The sequence below is a fragment of the Candoia aspera genome, chromosome 8 (genome assembly GCF_035149785.1).
Source record: "Candoia aspera isolate rCanAsp1 chromosome 8, rCanAsp1.hap2, whole genome shotgun sequence".
In the NCBI taxonomy this organism is placed as follows: Eukaryota; Metazoa; Chordata; class Lepidosauria; order Squamata; family Boidae; genus Candoia; species Candoia aspera.
Genome location: NC_086160.1, coordinates 52,706,104 through 52,723,583, shown reverse-complemented (window position 1 = coordinate 52,723,583; position 17,480 = coordinate 52,706,104). Strand labels below are relative to the sequence as shown.

Sequence of the window (17,480 nt, the reverse complement as noted above, 5' to 3'; positions counted from 1 at the left end):
GGTTTGGATTGTTTGTTGGCAAATGGCATTTGTTAATTTCTGAGCTTCTTTCCCTATACATTTTTATAATTTATTATGTTTTCAAGTTCTGGGGCAGGTTATATACTGAAATCAGTGGAACTCTGTTCCAATTTAAAAATATTCCCAGCTCAGCTCAGCTCAGTCAGCAAATATACAGCTTCTTGAGGGAAAAATAGTAAAAACGCTGACAATTGGACGTTGAAAGCACTTTAAACAAAAGCTGCCCCTTAATTCCACAGAACTGCTTTCTGTAGACATATATGGAAATGCCATACATATACATTTGCTACAGAAGATGGATAAGTGAGCACACACATCTAATTACCCCCTGCCACCAACTTTTTTATCAGCAACATCCCTCACTTTATAATTGTATGGAGAGGCAACAAGTAGCATGGCAGAATTTCGTTTAGTACCTGCTAAGAAGTATAAGAAAGTATTCAAAAGGCTTTTTTTCAGAAAACAGAAAATGGATTTCATTGCCTTTGAACTAAGAAAAATGAATAAATAATGAAATGAGCATAATGAAATGAGCAAATAAGAAAACACAACATTTTATCCTTGTACAATTAGAGTAGACCAGAGGTAGGACAATAATTCCACTTTACAGTCCTCAAAATTTTAGCTAAGTATTTTCTTATGGAAAAAAGAATTGGAATTTCTGATTAGGACTCTTTTATTTTTGCAGAGTGGCTTCACACCTTTGCACATAGCAGCACACTATGGAAACGTTAATGTAGCGACACTTCTACTCAACCGAGGAGCTGTTGTAGACTTCACAGCAAGGGTATGCATTATCATCTCCTGCACATAGAAATAACAGTGAATTTTCTTTAAATATTAATATTGAAAAGGAAAGAAAAGAAAAATATTTGAAAAGGAGCAGTAAATCTGTTCTATTCATAGCTTTGTTCTAAATATTTATTTACAGGCATTGATTGTCCATTCCCGCCCCCCAGAAATAATTTAATTTTTCATAGTTAGAAAATAGTTGAGTATAATGCATTCATTATATTTTTACAGGGTACCACTATAAATGGACAAAAAATATATCAAGCATCTACCTATTAATATAATATGCATTTTGTTTCTTTTTTGAATAGCCAATATTTAAGTTAAGAATTGCTATGAATTTGGCATTCCAGAAAAAATGTCTGGTAGCAAAAACCTTATGTTTATTACTCGTGGCATGCTCACATCAACAGACTTTATTTTAATTCGCCTACCACTCACCCTCAATCGTCAAGGTATCACTTGTTCCAGGCACATGGCTAACACATGAAGATGGAAAAAGACTTTGGCATGCATATTCTTATCAATGTCTTACGAAAGCTTCCCTTAATTTTCCAGATATGCTGAAGCACAACTATAACAATTTTCATCTAACTGCCTAGAAATAGTGTCAGTTGTAATCCAACATACCTGAAGACAGTAGATTGGGAAAGTTTGTTTTATTAACCCCATTTTCCCACATAGATCTTTGCATGGATCACCTAATCCTTTAGGCTCATGTTGGTGTCACTTCATAATTTGTTTTGTTCTCTTATCATTCTAAACTATACAGTGATTGGTTTGTTTTAGATTGGCACAAGGACTGAATCCACAAAGGCTTATCTTTATCTAGAATGCTGTGTTTTGAGGAAAAAATCCTACCCTTATATATCTGTATGAATGAATCTTTTCATGCTTATCAAATGCACCTCATTAGGGCATCAAACTAACTCTTACTTTTCAGCAAGGATGAAAACTTCCTTATTGCAACAGCTCTTGGGGATTATTGAATTATATTTCTGTGATGACTGAGGCTTTTACATTTTTTAAAATATTTGACTATTCTTGAAGCATTATAAACTATTTTGTATTTTTAAAAAAGTGTTAGACATTGATCTTTAAAAAATAATATCTAAAAATAAATTTAAAAATATTTGTACAAGCTGGATGAATATTTATATAAAGTTAGAGAAGTTGCTCAATTCTAACCTCAGTCTAATTCTTGAAGTTGTGCATATAAAGCTTTATTTTTTAAACAACAGCAACAACAACAACACTGCAGCTTTCCAGATGGAAGTAACCTGCACCCTACATATTCTTACACAGAAGTTCTCTTTGACTCAGTAGAATTAACTTTGGAGTAGATACAGTATTCACAGGATTGTGCTGTTAGTTTTTAACATCTTATAACTCGCCATCCAACTCCTGTCTGATAGGTTGCATGGGGTCAGCTCAAATGTTTTTCCCCTGCTTAATTCTACATCTTATTAGGATTGGTTTTGTTCATATATTTAAACTATGTTTTAATCTTTTTCTCCTACTAAGATGCCAAATCCTTACCCAATATATATGAATATGAAATGAAACAAAATCTTCAGACCTACTTAAGACATTTTAATGCTGATATTTGTTATGATAATTGGCTTCATTGTGGCTGCGCTAATGTGTTGTCTATATATTTAAGTACTTGATAGATTATGAATAGAGACTCGCTAGGTCATTTTGTCTTTCATGTTGTTTGTTTGTATACCTGTCTGTGTCTGTAGTAAAACTTTTGTTGTTTTGGTTTTTGATGTTTTAAATATAAGTGACTGCACTACAACACACAAATATCTAAATTCTCCATATTTAAAATTATGTGCACATGTGGTAATCATGAGTTTTACCTGCATTAATTGACAGAAGCATGTGGATATACATCATTGCTTTTATTAGATTTAATCTAGGTTAATCTAAACCTTAATGCTAAACACTAGTTATCTTTTTACATATTTAATTAATTTAAGTGCACATTGAAAAGACAAAATTCTCACCCCTTTCCAGTTCTCAGAAATAATTACTTTTTTATTATTAAATTTATGTAGCTGCCCATCTCATGCTTGTGACTCTGGGTGGTACACACAATTAATATAACAAAAAACCCAAACAATCAAAACAATTAAAAACAACCATTAAAATACAGTCAAGACAGTTAAAACTATAATAAAACAAAAAACATAGGAGAGTGCATTCCAAACTTACGGACAATAGAACTGTTTAGCAGGCTCCATACTTCCTGGATCCCAGGCCTGATGACAAAAACCAGGTTTTAAGGGCCTTCCAGAAGGTCAGTAGTGTTGGGACTGAAGTCAGTTTAGTGGCCTGCTAGAACCACTGAAATGGAGCAGAGCTTGTAACACAGCTGAGAAGCTGGGACAGAAAAAGAAAATTATCTTAGGTAGCTTCAGTGAGCATATCAGAGAGACACAGGTTATTGATCTTACACACTCAGCCCTCCCAAGCATAAAGAATCACATGCTTAGACATATTAGGTTAAGAAGTAAAAGAATTTCTTACTGACCTTATTGTTGCTTGTTCTGTTACATCCATCTTGGTGGAAAAGATGAAGTTCCTTTTTTCTTCTTTTCTTTCTAAATACTTAGTTTTTGCCCTAAACTCTCAACCCTACAGCTGCCAAGAGCTGTGTGGAAGAAAGGGGAATTCCAGGCCCACCACATGGTGCCCAGAATGGAGGAGAGCAGCACACATCTGTGTGCTTGCTTCTGGTGGAGAAGAAGGAAGAGAGAAAGAGGAAATGGGAGTGGCAACAAACAGCTTCCTCAGAGTTGCATTGTGGGACAACTTAATTTACATGTTAATTCACATGCAAATGAGGCATGCTGGATTTGCCAGGACTTCCAACAGGGATTAATATCACCTCAGGGGGAATTATGTTCCAAAGGTTGGGTGCCACAGCAGAAAAGGCTGTCCTGGGTCCCATCAGACAGAGCTCCTTGGTGGATGGTTTCCACAAGATGACCCTCTTGCTGGAACTGATGGGACAGGTGGAGGTAACTGGGGAGAGGCAGTCTCTCTCAAATAACCTCAAATAGGTGAAGTACTAAGAAGGTGGCATCTAATAACTTGCACATTATTTACATACAGTAAGTTATCCTATACCCATTACTGATGGGCATTTTCCAGGGCACGTTTTAATGCCCTCCCTTCTGCAATTATGGATGGCAGATATAAAGGAATCTCTGTAGCACTTAGGCAATGCCCTTGTGCCTCTAGCAAACGCAAAACCCTTGGCTATGTTTTTCTGAGGTGTTTTTCTTATATTCTACATAGAACTATACTCTCAGTGACTCTGCCCTCTAATGGAAATATTGCCCTGCTACCCCGATCAATTTTTTTTAAATGACAGGTGTTCTGAAATCACCTACTTAATTGTTAAGTTGTGTGCCTTAGTCATAAGGCCACGACATATCCAGATAGAAGTACATTATACATTAAACTGTTGTAATACTATTATATATTTTTGGATAGCACTTGGATTGTTTTAAGTTATCTTGTACTAATCTTATACTATAATAAAGATGATGTTGAATGACCTCAACTGATCTTGCAAAAAGCTAAACAGGGTTGGACCTGGTTAGGGCTCAATTGGGAAACTATCAGGAAATCCCAGGGCTGAAGACTACATTGAGAAATCAACCAAATAGGCAGTGGCAATCCACTTCTGCAATGTTGCCTGAAAAACTACCTGAATCTATTCATATCATCACCAGGGTCTGAGCTCAACTTGAGAGCATGTTTACCTTTATTAACCTTCTCTTTATTCTAAGGAAATGCTAAACATGACACAACATGAATGTTGTTATATCTCTGGTAGACATAATCTATGCATATAGTCATGTTTTGATTAGCGCCTTTATGAATCAGATAGGATTGTTCTTAATGTTTAATGTGTCCTGTGATACATTCTTGTTTATCTTCTGTACTGTTCTGTGTCAAAATGCAAAGCCATTCCCATTGAACGCCTCCAATCCCATCATGCTTTTTGTTTGTTCTTTTCATGGTGTAGAATGGAATCACCCCACTGCATGTGGCTTCCAAAAGGGGAAACACTAACATGGTGAAGCTCTTGTTGGATCGTGGAGGGCAGATCGATGCCAAAACCAGGGTGAGTGTTTTATTCGCTGAATGTATGTTCTCGTGCATTTTACTTTTTTGTTTATTTTTTAGGTAGGGGGCAGAACTCTAATCATCAAACCACATTTTTTTTAGAAACCTTCATTCATAAAGTCATTACATAAAAGCTTCGATCCAACATTTTTTCTTTGTGAGTAGAAGGGAACTTACACTTAGTCAGGATGCCGTTATATTCTTCCATGAGTGAAAACTCCTTCTTTGAATAGATGCTCTTTCTGTCACGGCTGCCTGTACTTTGAAAATGAATTTTGGCCTTTTGGTTAAGATCAAGTGTAGCATTTGTTCTTATCAGAAAATCATTCCAAAAAAGTGCTCCAGTACTTGTGCAAAAACCCCAGTTTTCTGTTATCCATTAAAATGGCCTGACTTTTTTTTCAAACTACTGTGTGAGTCTGAAAAAAGGATGCAACTGATTAGGGAATCCAGGCATTAATGCTATTCCAACTCTTAATGCAAGGAAATCTTTTTTATGCTTTCATTTCAAAGGGCACAGAAACTTCCTTTCAGATTATAAAGAGAAACATTGAATTAAACCTTGATCCTCAATATTTCCAGTCACCTATTTAATTTATTTCTCCATGAAATGTTTAGAATGGCACAAAGCCAATTTTTGTAGGTGGTTAACTTTAACATTAGCAGTAAAACAGCAGAGGTTTTTTTTTTTAAGAATTAAGTCAGCCAGAGAATGTAAAAACACCAATATATAATCCAACCAAACTATAATACACATCACAATAGCTATTTTTGTTTCACTGGCTTCTCAAACATTCATTCAAAACTATATTATGCAGACATATTTGGAGATACTTCTTTTTCTGATGTTCCTACTAGAGCATTGCACTTGATTCACAGCATTCTAAGTTTATTAAATATGATGCACCTGCCAGGCATTTAGGTCCTAAAATACACTGAAAGCTCCTGGGGCTGCAATTTGGAAACAGATCCTGACTGTCTTTTCCTGGGAAGAGGATTCCTAGATATACAGTCTGAAAATATTTATATTAAAAAAGATAACAAAAAGATAGAATGATTATCCTAGCAATTCAGTTCTTGAATTCAGTTGGGATAGTTTCTTTAATTTTGGTACAATATGAGATATAAACCCATTTAGGTAATACAATCTTAGGGTTCGTAAGAGAGTATTTTAGGTGCCAAAGGATTCTTCAGTTCCCCACTCAAAGACAAGTGACATATTTTAGAGGGAGAAATTCATTACTGTAATAGATTCCCCATTTTCAGCTCCCCATAAAACCCTGAAGCTGGTTGTTTCTATGTTTGTGAAATATTTCAAAGTAGTTGTGCTGAAAGCTGTACTAGAAGGCACTGCGGATCAAAGGTTTTTCAGTCTTCTTCTACATCCCTGTTTTGGGAAATACATTAAGACAAACCTGCAATGGAAAGAATATCTGGATTTTTTTCTCTCACTTTCAGACTGAGAAGTAATTGCAGGGAAGAGTAAAATAAATGGGCAAACAAATAGCTCACTTTCTGCATCCTGGGCTGCAACAGGATATTTGATTTGCTGTTATAGTCCAACCCAATTATAGAGTTAGTAATAATAGTAATTAATAATTTTGTTGTTTATTTGTTTAGTCGCTTCTGACTCTTCGTGACTTCATGGACCAGACTATCTCAGAGCTTCCTGTTGGTTGTCAACACCCCCAGCTCCCCCAGGGATGAGTCTGTCACCTCTAGAGTATCATCCATCCATCTTGCCCTTGGTCGGCCCCTCTTCCTTTTGCCCTCCGCTCTCCCTAGCATCAGCATCTTCTCCAGGGTGTCCTGTCTTCTCATTATGTGGCCAAAGTATTTCAGTTTTCCCTTTAATATCATTCCCTCAAGTGAGCAGTCTGGCTTTATTTCCTGGAGTATGGACTGGTTTGATCTTCTTGCAGTCCAAGGCACTCTCAGAATTTTCCTCCAACACCACAGTTCAAAAGCATCGATCTTCCTTCTCTCAGCCTTCCTTATGGTCCAGCTCTCGCAGCCATATGTTACTACGGGGAACACCATTGCTTTAACTATGCGGACCTTTGTTGTCAGTGTGATGTCTCTGCTCTTAACTATTTTATCGAGATTGGTCATTGCTCTTCTCCCATGGATTAAGCGTCTTCTGATTTCCTGACTGCAGTCAGCATCTGCAGTAATCTTCACACCTAGAAATATAAAGTCTTTCACTGCTTCTACATTTTCTCCCTCTATTTGCCAGTTAAAAATCAAGCTGGTTGCCATAATCTTGTTTTTTTTGAGGTTTAGCTGCAAGCCAGCTTTTGCACTTTCTTCTTTCACCTTCATCATAAGGCTCCTCAGTTCCTCTTTGCTTTCAGCCATCAAAGTGGTATCATCTGCATATCTGATATTGTTAATGTTTCCTCCAGTGATTTTAACTCGAGCCTTGGATTCCTGAAGCCCAGCATGTTGCATGATGTGTTCTGCATACAAGTTGAATAGGTAGGGTGAGAGTATACAGCCCTGCCGTACTCCTTTCCCAATCTTAAACCAGTCCGTTGTTCCGTGGTCTGTTCTTACTGTTGCTATTTGGTCGTTATACAGATTCTTCAGGAGGCAGACAAGATGACTTGGTATCCCCATACCACTAAGAACTTGCCACAATTTGTTATGGTCCGCACAGTCAAAGGCTTTAGAATAGTCAATAAAACAGAAATAGATGTTTTTCTGAAACTCCCTGGCTTTTTCCATTATCCAGCGGATATTGGCAATTTGGTCCCTAGTTCCTCTGCCTTTTCTAAACCCAGCTTGTATATCTGGCAATTCTCGCTCCATGAGTTGCTGAAGTCTACCTTGCAGGATCTTGAGCATTACCTTATTGGCATGTGAAATGAGTGCCACTGTTCAATAGTTTGAACGTTCTTTAGTGTTCCCCTTTTTTGGTATGGGGATATAAGTTGATTTTTTCCAATCTGATGGCCATTCTTGTGTTTTCCAAATTTGCTGGCATATAGCATGCATTATCTTGACAGCATCATCTTGCAAGATTTTGAACAGTTCAGCTGGGATGCCGTCATCTCCTGCTGCCTTGTTATCAGCAATGCTTCTTAAGGCCCATTCAACCTCACTCTTCAGGATCTCTGGCTCTAGCTCACTGACCACACCGTCAAAGCTATCCCTAATATTGTTATCCTTCCTATACAGGTCTTCTGTATATTCTTGCCACCTTTTCTTGATCTCTTCTTCTTCTGTTAGGTCCTTGCCAACTTTGTTTTTGATCATACCCATTTTTGCCTGGAATTTACCTCCGATGTTTCTAATTTTCTGGAAGAGGTCTCTTGTCCTTCCTATTCTATTGTCTTCTTCCACTTCCACGCATTGCTTGTTTAAAAATCATTCCTTATCTCTTCTGGCTAACCTCTGGAATTTTGCATTTAATTGGGCATATCTCCCCCTATCACTGTTACCTTTTGCTTAGCTTCTTTCTTGGGCTACTTCTAATGTCTCAGCAGACAGCCATTTTGCCTTCTTGGTTTTCTCTTTCTTTGGGATGTATTTTGTTGCCGCCTCCTGAACAATGTTGCGAACTTCTGTCCATAGTTCTTCCGGGACCCTATCTACTAAGTCCAGTCCCTTAAATCTATTCTTCACCTCCACTGCATATTCCTTAGGAATATTAGTGAGCTCATATCTAGCTGATCTGTGGGTCTTCCCTAAGCTCTTTAGTCTGATCCTAAATTGTGCAATAAGAAGTTCATGATCTGAACTACAGTCAGTTCCAGGTCTTGTTTTTACCGACTGTATAGATGTCCACCACCTTTGGCTGCAAAGGATGTAGTCAATCTGATTTCGGTGTTGTCCATCTGGTGAAGTCCATGTATAAAGCTGTCTCTTAGGTTGTTGGAAGAGAGTATTTGTTATGCAGAGTGAGTTGCCTTGGCAAAATTCTATCAGCCTATGTCCTGCTTCATTTCTCCCAGGCCATGCTTACCTGTAATTCCAGGTGTCATTTGACTGCCCACCTTAGCATTCCAGTCTCCCGTGATGAAAATAACATCTCTTTTAGGCGTGTTGTCCAGTAGGTGCTGCAGATCCTCATAGAACTGCTCTACTTCAGCTTCTTCAGCATCTGTGGTTGGGGCGTATATTTGGATCACTGTGATGTTAGATGGCTTGCCCTGAATTTCAATTGAGATCATTCTGTCATTTTTGGGGTTGTATCCAAGCACTGCTTTAGCCACTTTACTATTAATTATGAAGGCTACTCCATTTCTTCTGTGGTCCTCTTGTCCACAGTAGTAGATCTGGTGGTCATTTGATGTGAAGTGGTCCATTCCAGTCCATTCCAGTTCACTGACGCCCAAAATGTCTATCTTTAATCTGGACATCTCACCAATAACCACATCCAATTTGCCCTGGCTCATAGATCTTACATTCCAGGTTCCAATGGCGTGTTGATCCTTAGAACATCGGATTCGCCGTTCACCACCAGCACCGTTGGCTGCTAGCCATCCTTTGAGCTTTGAGCTAGCTGCGTCATCACATCTGGGGCTAGTTGAACTCATCCTCTGTTCCTCCCCAGTAGTATTTTGACCATCTTCCGACCTGGGGGTCTCATCTTCTGATGGTATACTGACATATCTCTGGTTGTACTGATCCATTTAGTTTTCATGGCAAGAATACTGGGGTGGTTGCCATTACCTTCCCCAGGGATCGCATTTAGTCTGACCTCTCTGTCATGACCTTCCCGTCTTGGGTGGCCCTTCACGGTTTAGCTCATGGCATCATTGAGGTGCTCAAGCTCCAGCACCATGACAAGGTAACGATCCTTTGCTGAAGAATTAATAATAATAATAATAATAAAATAATAAAAATAATAAAAATAAATAAAAATAAAAATAAATAAATAAAAATAATGAATAAATGAATAAATGAATAAATAAAAATAATAAAATTAATAAAAAATAAATAGTAATCAAAAAGTTAGTAATGATTCTAATAATTAAATAACAGTAAAAATTCCACAAACAACAAAGTTAAAAGTGCTCAGTGGCTGTGGGGGTCTGGGTGGGGACGAATCGACTTCAACTCAACCCTGACAAGACAGAGTGGCTTTGGGGATTTGTTCCCCCCCCCCCCACCCGCAGGTCTGGTAATCTGTCATCTTTGACTCTGGTGGGGTTGCACTTTCCTGGATGGAACTGATGCACAGTTTTGCTCCCAGACTCATGGCTGCTGCTTGATAAGCAGGTAGTAGCTGAGGCCGGGGGGATTTTGCACAGATTCATCTTGTGCACCAATTGCGCTCTTTCCTGGACTGGGAGGTCTTGCTCATGGTCACTCACACCTTGATCACTTCCTGTTTAGATTACTGCAATGTGCTCTACATGGGGTTATTCTTGAAGACCATCCAAAAGTTACAACTGGTCCAGAATGTAGCAGTGTGTGCAGTGTTGGATGTCCCTAGATTTACCCACATATTGCACCCCTGTTGTGCAAGCTGCACTGTCTCCCAGTTTTCTTCCAAGTGCAATTCCAAGTGCTGGGTGTTACCTTTAAAGCCCCACATGGCACGGGACCAGGTAATCTGAGGGACCCCTTCTCCCTGAGAGTATCACCCTGTCCTACCAGAATGGATAGGGTAGCCACACTCCAGGTCCCTCCCCTTAAACACTGCCATCTTGTGGGTTCTTGGCAGTATGCCTTTTAGGTTTCAGCCCCTGCTTTATGGAACACCCTCCCTCCTGACATCCAACAGGCCCCCACCCTTCTATCCTTCCAGAGAGTACTTAAAACCTGGATCTTCCCCCAGGCATTGGGATAGGATGAGGTCAGGATGGGATGAGAATAGGCAACGATCAGAGAAGTGTGGCTGTGGCGCCAGGTTTTTCTTTGGGGGGGGGGCTGTTTTTAGTTTATCGTTGTTGGCTTTATTTATTTATTGGTTGTAAGCTGCCCAGAGTTGTTTTAAAATAGATGGCTATACAAATGTTTTAAATTAAATAAATAAATAATCCTGCTATACTGTTAATATGTGAGTTTACTCTAAACTCAGTTATGGTTAAAACCTAAAAGAGAGTAAGAGAACCCACTGAAGATAAGGCTTGAGAAAATTGTCAGGTCTTTAAGATTTTCCAAAAGCTGGCATGAAGGGGCCTGGTGGAGTTCAGGGGACAGTAAACTCTATAAAGGGTTTCTGCAGAAAAGTCTGTTTAACTTGTGCTACTCAGCTAAACAGCTGCCGAAAGAGGCTTGAAAAAGCAGGCAAGCATCTACTTCTACAATGGAGATGAAAGATTTATTTAGGCAGCTGTACATGGTAGCTATCAATGACCTTTCTAATTCAAGATTCTGGGACATAGTTACAGACAGAAGTATTCTAACAGTCCTAACTTTCCTTAGTGTATTTTACTCCTTCTGCCAAACAAGGAACAATGATAGATGAAAATATAATCTCAGATTCTATGATCTCCATAAGATTTCTGATAACAGTTTAAAATGGTTTCATTGTTTGATTTATCACCCGCATCAGATGAGAGTGTTGCTCTGAGCTGCCAGCACAGAGACATTGACATCTGAAAGGACTGGCATCCAATTTTCAGAAATTTAGCACTGCCTCTTCTTTGTATGCTCAAAGACATTTTTCAGTGTGGGAGATTCCAGAATTTTGGTTTTGTCTGTCAGTGTCATGCTACTGTGCAATATTCTTGTGTCCAACTTTGATTCAGCTTATATCATTTTTTTACCTTGCTTTGTCTACTTTGTTGTGGTCATGCTTAAAGGAATAATAATAATAATTTACATAACATAAGATAAAAGCCTTAAGGCTAAAGATATGATTTAAGAGTATAAAAATAGAAGAGAATACATCGTGCATGAATGGATTTTATTAATAACTACAGAAAAGACAAGAATACCTGTTTTATCAGTGCTGCTAGGAGCCCTAAGATCCAATGTAACTCAATCAAGTCAGCACTAGCCAAATGTATCTGTTGGGACAATCAATTTTACCATGTCATCATGCAACTTCCTCTCACCCCAGCAGCTGAAACTCAGAGCTTAAATTATAAAACATTCTTCTTTTTATTCTGTGGCAGGAAAATACCAGGTTGCTAAGGCAAATCCATAGAAACAAAACAAAATAAATATCAATATGCTATCATTAAGGTAAAACCTAATAAATTGTGAAAGAATGGAAACCTGGCCCTCAGAAGGGAGAAGGAAACAATGAATAGTTAAAGGAGGAGAAAAAATTATCCAGTCTTGGGAAAAAGGAAAGGATGAGCAAGAAATTCAAAATAACCCTAGTTTGGTTTTGTTTGGTATAAGGTATATGGTAAAGATAAACTGACATGCTTTCAAGATTCCATTTTACAACTTTAGATGCATGGTAAGGCTAACATGGAGAAGTGAAGTTTACACTGCTAGGTAGCCTGCAAACTATTCCTCCTAAGCCACTCATATTTATCTAAGTCAACTACAAGATAAAGTTTCATTAACGCTGGTCAGCATGAAAGTTTTTCATAAAAGCATTTGAGACCAATGACCTTTGGTACCAAAGATGAAGTTATATCAGCACTCTGATGATTACCAAGTTATGAGGGTACAGGAATTGATGGAACATCTATAGAAATATGGCAAGCAACAGAAGAAGAATCTATAAAGGTTCTAACCAAACTGTGTCAGCAAATCTGGAGAATGACACAGTGACCAACAGATTGAAAAAGGTCAATCTACATACCAATACCAAAGAAAGGAGACTTAACAGAGTATGTAAAGTATTGTACAATATCCTACACAGAGCCCTACATGGAAAGCTGGCTTTTAAAAAGGATGAGAAACACAAGATGTATTGTTGATTGATGCATGCTGGATAATTGAGAAAGCCAAAGATTACCAAAAAGAAGTCCGTATGTGATTTTTTGTTGATAATAGAAAGGCCTTTGGTTGTGTCAACCATTTCAAATATGGAATGTAGAATCTACTTAGAAAAATGGAAATCCCAGAATATCTTACTGTCCTCATATCTTACTATCCTAATATCTTACTGTCCTCATGCAAAACCCTACACAAGTCAGGTCAGGAAGCCACAGTATAGACAGAAAATGGTGAAACAGTCTGGCAAAGGAGTGAGACAAGGCTGTATACTTTTCCCTTACTTATTAAACCTATATGCAGAATATATATTGAGGGAAGCTGAATTGGAAGAAGTTGGGCATGGTTTTAAAATTGGAGTAAGAAACATCAATAACCCACACAATGCTGATGTCACTACTTTGATAGCTGAAAATGCAAGGATCTGCAAGCTCTAGTAATAAAAGTCAAGGAGCACAGTGAAAAATATGTGTCTATATCTACAAAGATCAGAATCATGCAGGTAGTGTTTTTCCCTCTGTTTTTCTATCTTCTTTACTTCTAGATATAAACACTTACTTTCATATAAACATCTGATAATTACTAAACATATTAAAAGCTCTGCCTGTTACATGCAAAGTTTACCTGCCCTAATGGGATTTATTACAATTCAGTGGAGCCTTTGCTTCCTGCTTGGAGACATAAAATAAGACCATGCCGTCAAATTGGCTGGGATCTTAGCTTAAACTACTTCTCTTAGCTGAGAAGCTAAGAAGTTGGCAGTGTGATTCACTCAGTTGTAGAACACCTCACTAATCACAAATGGATTAAGAGATAACCTTAGGTGCTTTATTTTTGGTAGAAGGTTCCTGGATCTATGAATGAATAAAATCAGGAGTTTGTCACATGGTGATAATGGTATCTGTTGCTTTCTCCTGGGCTTTTGGAGTTTGTGAATGTGAATGCATCAGACGAAGGCATCCAACTTTTTCCAGGCTGAGATCTGCTTAAAACGACTTTTTCCGACTTCCATGTGTTATGCTAGAGGTCAAAAAAGACATTTACTGCCGATGGCCTGAATATAAAGTTGGGTCCTGGAACACACAGGGAACTATACTTGCATTCAAACAATACAAATATGTTCTCCTTCAAACTTCCAGCTGGTGAGAAAAAGGGTAGGGCAAGTCCTATTTTCTACTTAGGTTGGTTCCTCCACATATGCAACTGAATATGTGAATAGGGCTACAGCCAATATGGCTTTCCTTTTATCTCAGGTATCTTCTTCCTTCAGCATTATGGACACAACCAAGGGAACAGAAAATAGCTAAATCTTGACGGGGCATTATCATGTATTTTAGTCATTCTTTGGTTGAACAGTGAAGTGTGCTGTTACAAAATACAGTTTATTTATGAAGCATTTGGGCAAAAGTGATGTGGAACAGTTGAGGTCCTTCCTTTTGGAAATAGATAGTTTACAACTATTCGTTCTTCCATGAGAAGTCCTGCTGAACCATTGATGCTAGAAGTGTGCTATCAACCTATTATTTCGCCCAATGTTTCAGTGCATTTCTTGATTGAGAAACTGATAGGTACTTTCAAATGTTATGACTTTCTTTGTTTCTGTGGTGCAGAATTCTAGAAGAATTTAAGGGTAATATCCACTTAAGGATATAACATAATACAAGCTATTAGTAATAAAGTGTCATCAGTATTAATGGATTTTAAGTTAGTTACAATTACAATTTTGGGTCTTAAGGGTAAGCGAATTATAACCTGGAGACCTCAATTTGCTGAACTGGTTGAATGTTGATCTACATAGATCATGACTGAGGTTGCAGAGTCTGCAAAGATAATATCCAGTACAATGTGAATATTTTTCTTCCTTTCTTTGGCAGTGTAATTGTGGTTTTATTTTAAGGCCTCGCTGCTCTTCTGCTTTCTTTCTCTATTGCTTGTTCTTGATAGTCCAGAACCACATAGAAGGCATGCTGTTCTTTAAATTATTCCCTGGCTTGCCTTTTGCTAACCAGCGTGTTTCGTGCCAGAAGCCTTTCACGTGATTCATTCATTCATTCATTCATTCATTCATTCATTCATTCATTCATTCAATTTATATAGCTGCCCATCTCAGACCAGCGACACTGGGTGGCTAACAACAATAAAAACAATCAAATAAAAACAACACAAAAAATTAAATATAAATATAAATACAGCCAAGAGATCTTAAAAAGCATTGGTATTAGCACAACCATGAAATGGGGCCCTTCACACACTCAGGGCCCCAGGCCCTGGCACAGGAACTCTTATGCAAAAAAAAAAAAAAGGAAATAATGCAGGGATGGTGTTGTGACAACAAGTTTGTCAAGCAATGCTTACATGCTGCTTAGTTTTCTTTGGCTGGCATCTTTTTTCCTTCTTTATGTTATTTATTTATTTAGCATCATTTCTATGCCATCTCAGTCATAAGACTCTTGGCATCTCTTTTGACATTATTATTATCCTTTTTTATTGTACCTTTCCACAATTTTTGTTATCATGGAGGTAATCTGTCTATCTGTCTGTCTGCATTATTACATACTGCTGACTTGACATGGTCTCTTGGCAATTTATAATTTAACCATAAACCAAAAAATCAGTTAAAACCATGGCATAAAAAAATAACCATACAGTAACCAACCCTCTCTGATGACCAAAATCCAGCCACATAAATTTTAATTTAAATTAGAAATTAAAATCTCTGAAACTCAGTTCTGTTTTTTTTCCCCTGACCACAACTAGCTATTCCATAGGGATCCATACGGATCCATAGGGATGGAACCCAGACAGAAAAACACTGACCCTTTTCCTGAGCTTGCATGGAAGGCAGGCTTCAGCATCCTAATTTGGAATGCATATGCCCTGAACTGATCAACACATAATTTCAAAAATAATTACAAATATTGCAAGGATCTCCTATTATTTCCTATTACATAGCCAATATAAGCAGACAAATTGGGCATTTCAGAAGGAGAGATACCCTTAAGGATCTTTTTATTCTCTTCATTGCTAACAAATTAGGGTTCACATATATACAGTATCTTTCCTAACAGAGTTATCTCTCCTAGCAGTAATTCTGTGCATGGGTGAGAACTATTAGTAGGTGTAATATATGGAAACCCTTGTAATTTTATGCCAATTTCCTGAGTTACATAAACTCATTAATGCCAGTGCTGCAGCTCCCTGAGTGATGATGGATCTTTTTTGAGAGTTTCCATATTTGAAAGAAGATAGAGCAAACACTTCATCATTGCCACTCCAATAAAGGTCTACTTTTGCTGCAAGATTTGTATTAGCAGTACAGGCAAATGGCTCTTTGACTCCAAGATAAAAGAACACATGTTTCTGTTTTTGCTGTTTTTAAAGGATGGACTGACTCCACTGCACTGTGCTGCACGAAGTGGACATGACCAAGTTGTAGAGCTTCTCCTGGAACGAGGTGCCCCACTGCTTGCCAGGACCAAGGTGTGTTTAATAGACTAGCATTTTAAGGAAGTTTGTTTGATATTGAAACTCATAGAAGTAAAATAAATAATAAATAGTAAAGGAATTGATAAAAAATCTAATAAAATATTCTAAAATTCATGTACTCATGCTCACATATTTATCACGTGGTTACTTATTTTCTCATTCACTTCTGTTTCCACACTGTTTCCATTGCTTTTTATGCAAAAATGCATTCATCAGCTTCTACAAGCAGGATATGTGCGGGTTAAATGAAGGTATCAAAAACTATATGCACATTCAGGAAAGGCAGTGTTAATATACTATGATAGACAATGGATTGGATACGAAGTACAAATGCCTGAACACTGTTGTGTGTCCTAAAACAGAGTGAGGTTTTCCAAGTGAATAAGCAAAACCTCAAGACATTTGTATATCTTCCAAACCAATTTTGGAATATACCTTGGCAATGCATTATTGTAACTTGATGGATGACTCTGTTAATTTGGAGTTCTTTAGGTGTAACATATTTCAAGGCTTAAATTTAGTTTGTTGTCTGTGTGCATATGTTTACATATATGAGTTTGTCACTGCATAATGCTTTGCATTGTTTGTTGCAGAATGGACTGTCTCCACTTCATATGGCTGCCCAGGGCGACCATGTGGAGTGTGTCAAACACCTATTGCAGCACAAAGCTCCTGTTGATGATGTTACACTGGATTACCTGACTGCCCTCCATGTTGCTGCACACTGTGGCCACTATCGTGTCACTAAGCTTCTGCTGGATAAGAGAGCAAATCCAAATGCCCGTGCTTTGGTAAACTTTTCCTGGACTTCTGGTGAAACATAAAGGGAACTGGGATACTGACTCCACACATTCAGTTCAGTGACTGTAGAGACACAGAGGAGTAATTGCTGGCCTTTTCAGTTGCACACTCAGTGACTCTGCCACAAATCCATGTAGACAGTAAAACAATTGGGCATTAAAAGAGATCTAATGGGTACAGTGGCATGTGGATAAGAATGTGAGGCAAACAGAATGGTCAGTGTACATGAGGAGGGTGAGCTTCTGCAGAGAACTACAGTCATAGATGTTTTGAAACATTCAGGGTTTCCTCTTCACAGTCTACAATAAAAATTATATTATATTCTGCACCATAAGCAGAGCGTTGTAGTGAATGACATCAGTGTAATGCAGCCTTCTTCATTA

General features: G+C 37.9%; 1 protein-coding gene and 1 long non-coding RNA gene across 30 annotated transcripts in view; one reads left to right on the top strand and one right to left on the bottom strand.

Annotated features, from left to right (window-relative positions):
- ANK2 (ankyrin 2) overlaps positions 1-17,480 on the top strand; it is a 337,224-nt gene that overhangs the window by 227,466 nt on the left and 92,278 nt on the right. For all 29 annotated transcript variants that reach the window (XM_063310220.1, XM_063310221.1, XM_063310222.1 and 26 more), the window contains 4 exons: positions 710-808; positions 4,859-4,957; positions 16,192-16,290; positions 16,890-17,087. In XM_063310220.1, the coding sequence (XP_063166290.1) occupies positions 710-808; positions 4,859-4,957; positions 16,192-16,290; positions 16,890-17,087 (495 nt within the window). The remainder of the gene's footprint in view (positions 1-709; positions 809-4,858; positions 4,958-16,191; positions 16,291-16,889; positions 17,088-17,480) is intronic.
- On the bottom strand, positions 680-6,517 carry LOC134502088 (uncharacterized). The gene is made up of 2 exons (XR_010068413.1): positions 6,105-6,517; positions 680-825 (listed from the first exon to the last, which is right to left on the bottom strand). It is a non-coding gene; the product is annotated as an uncharacterized LOC134502088 (long non-coding RNA).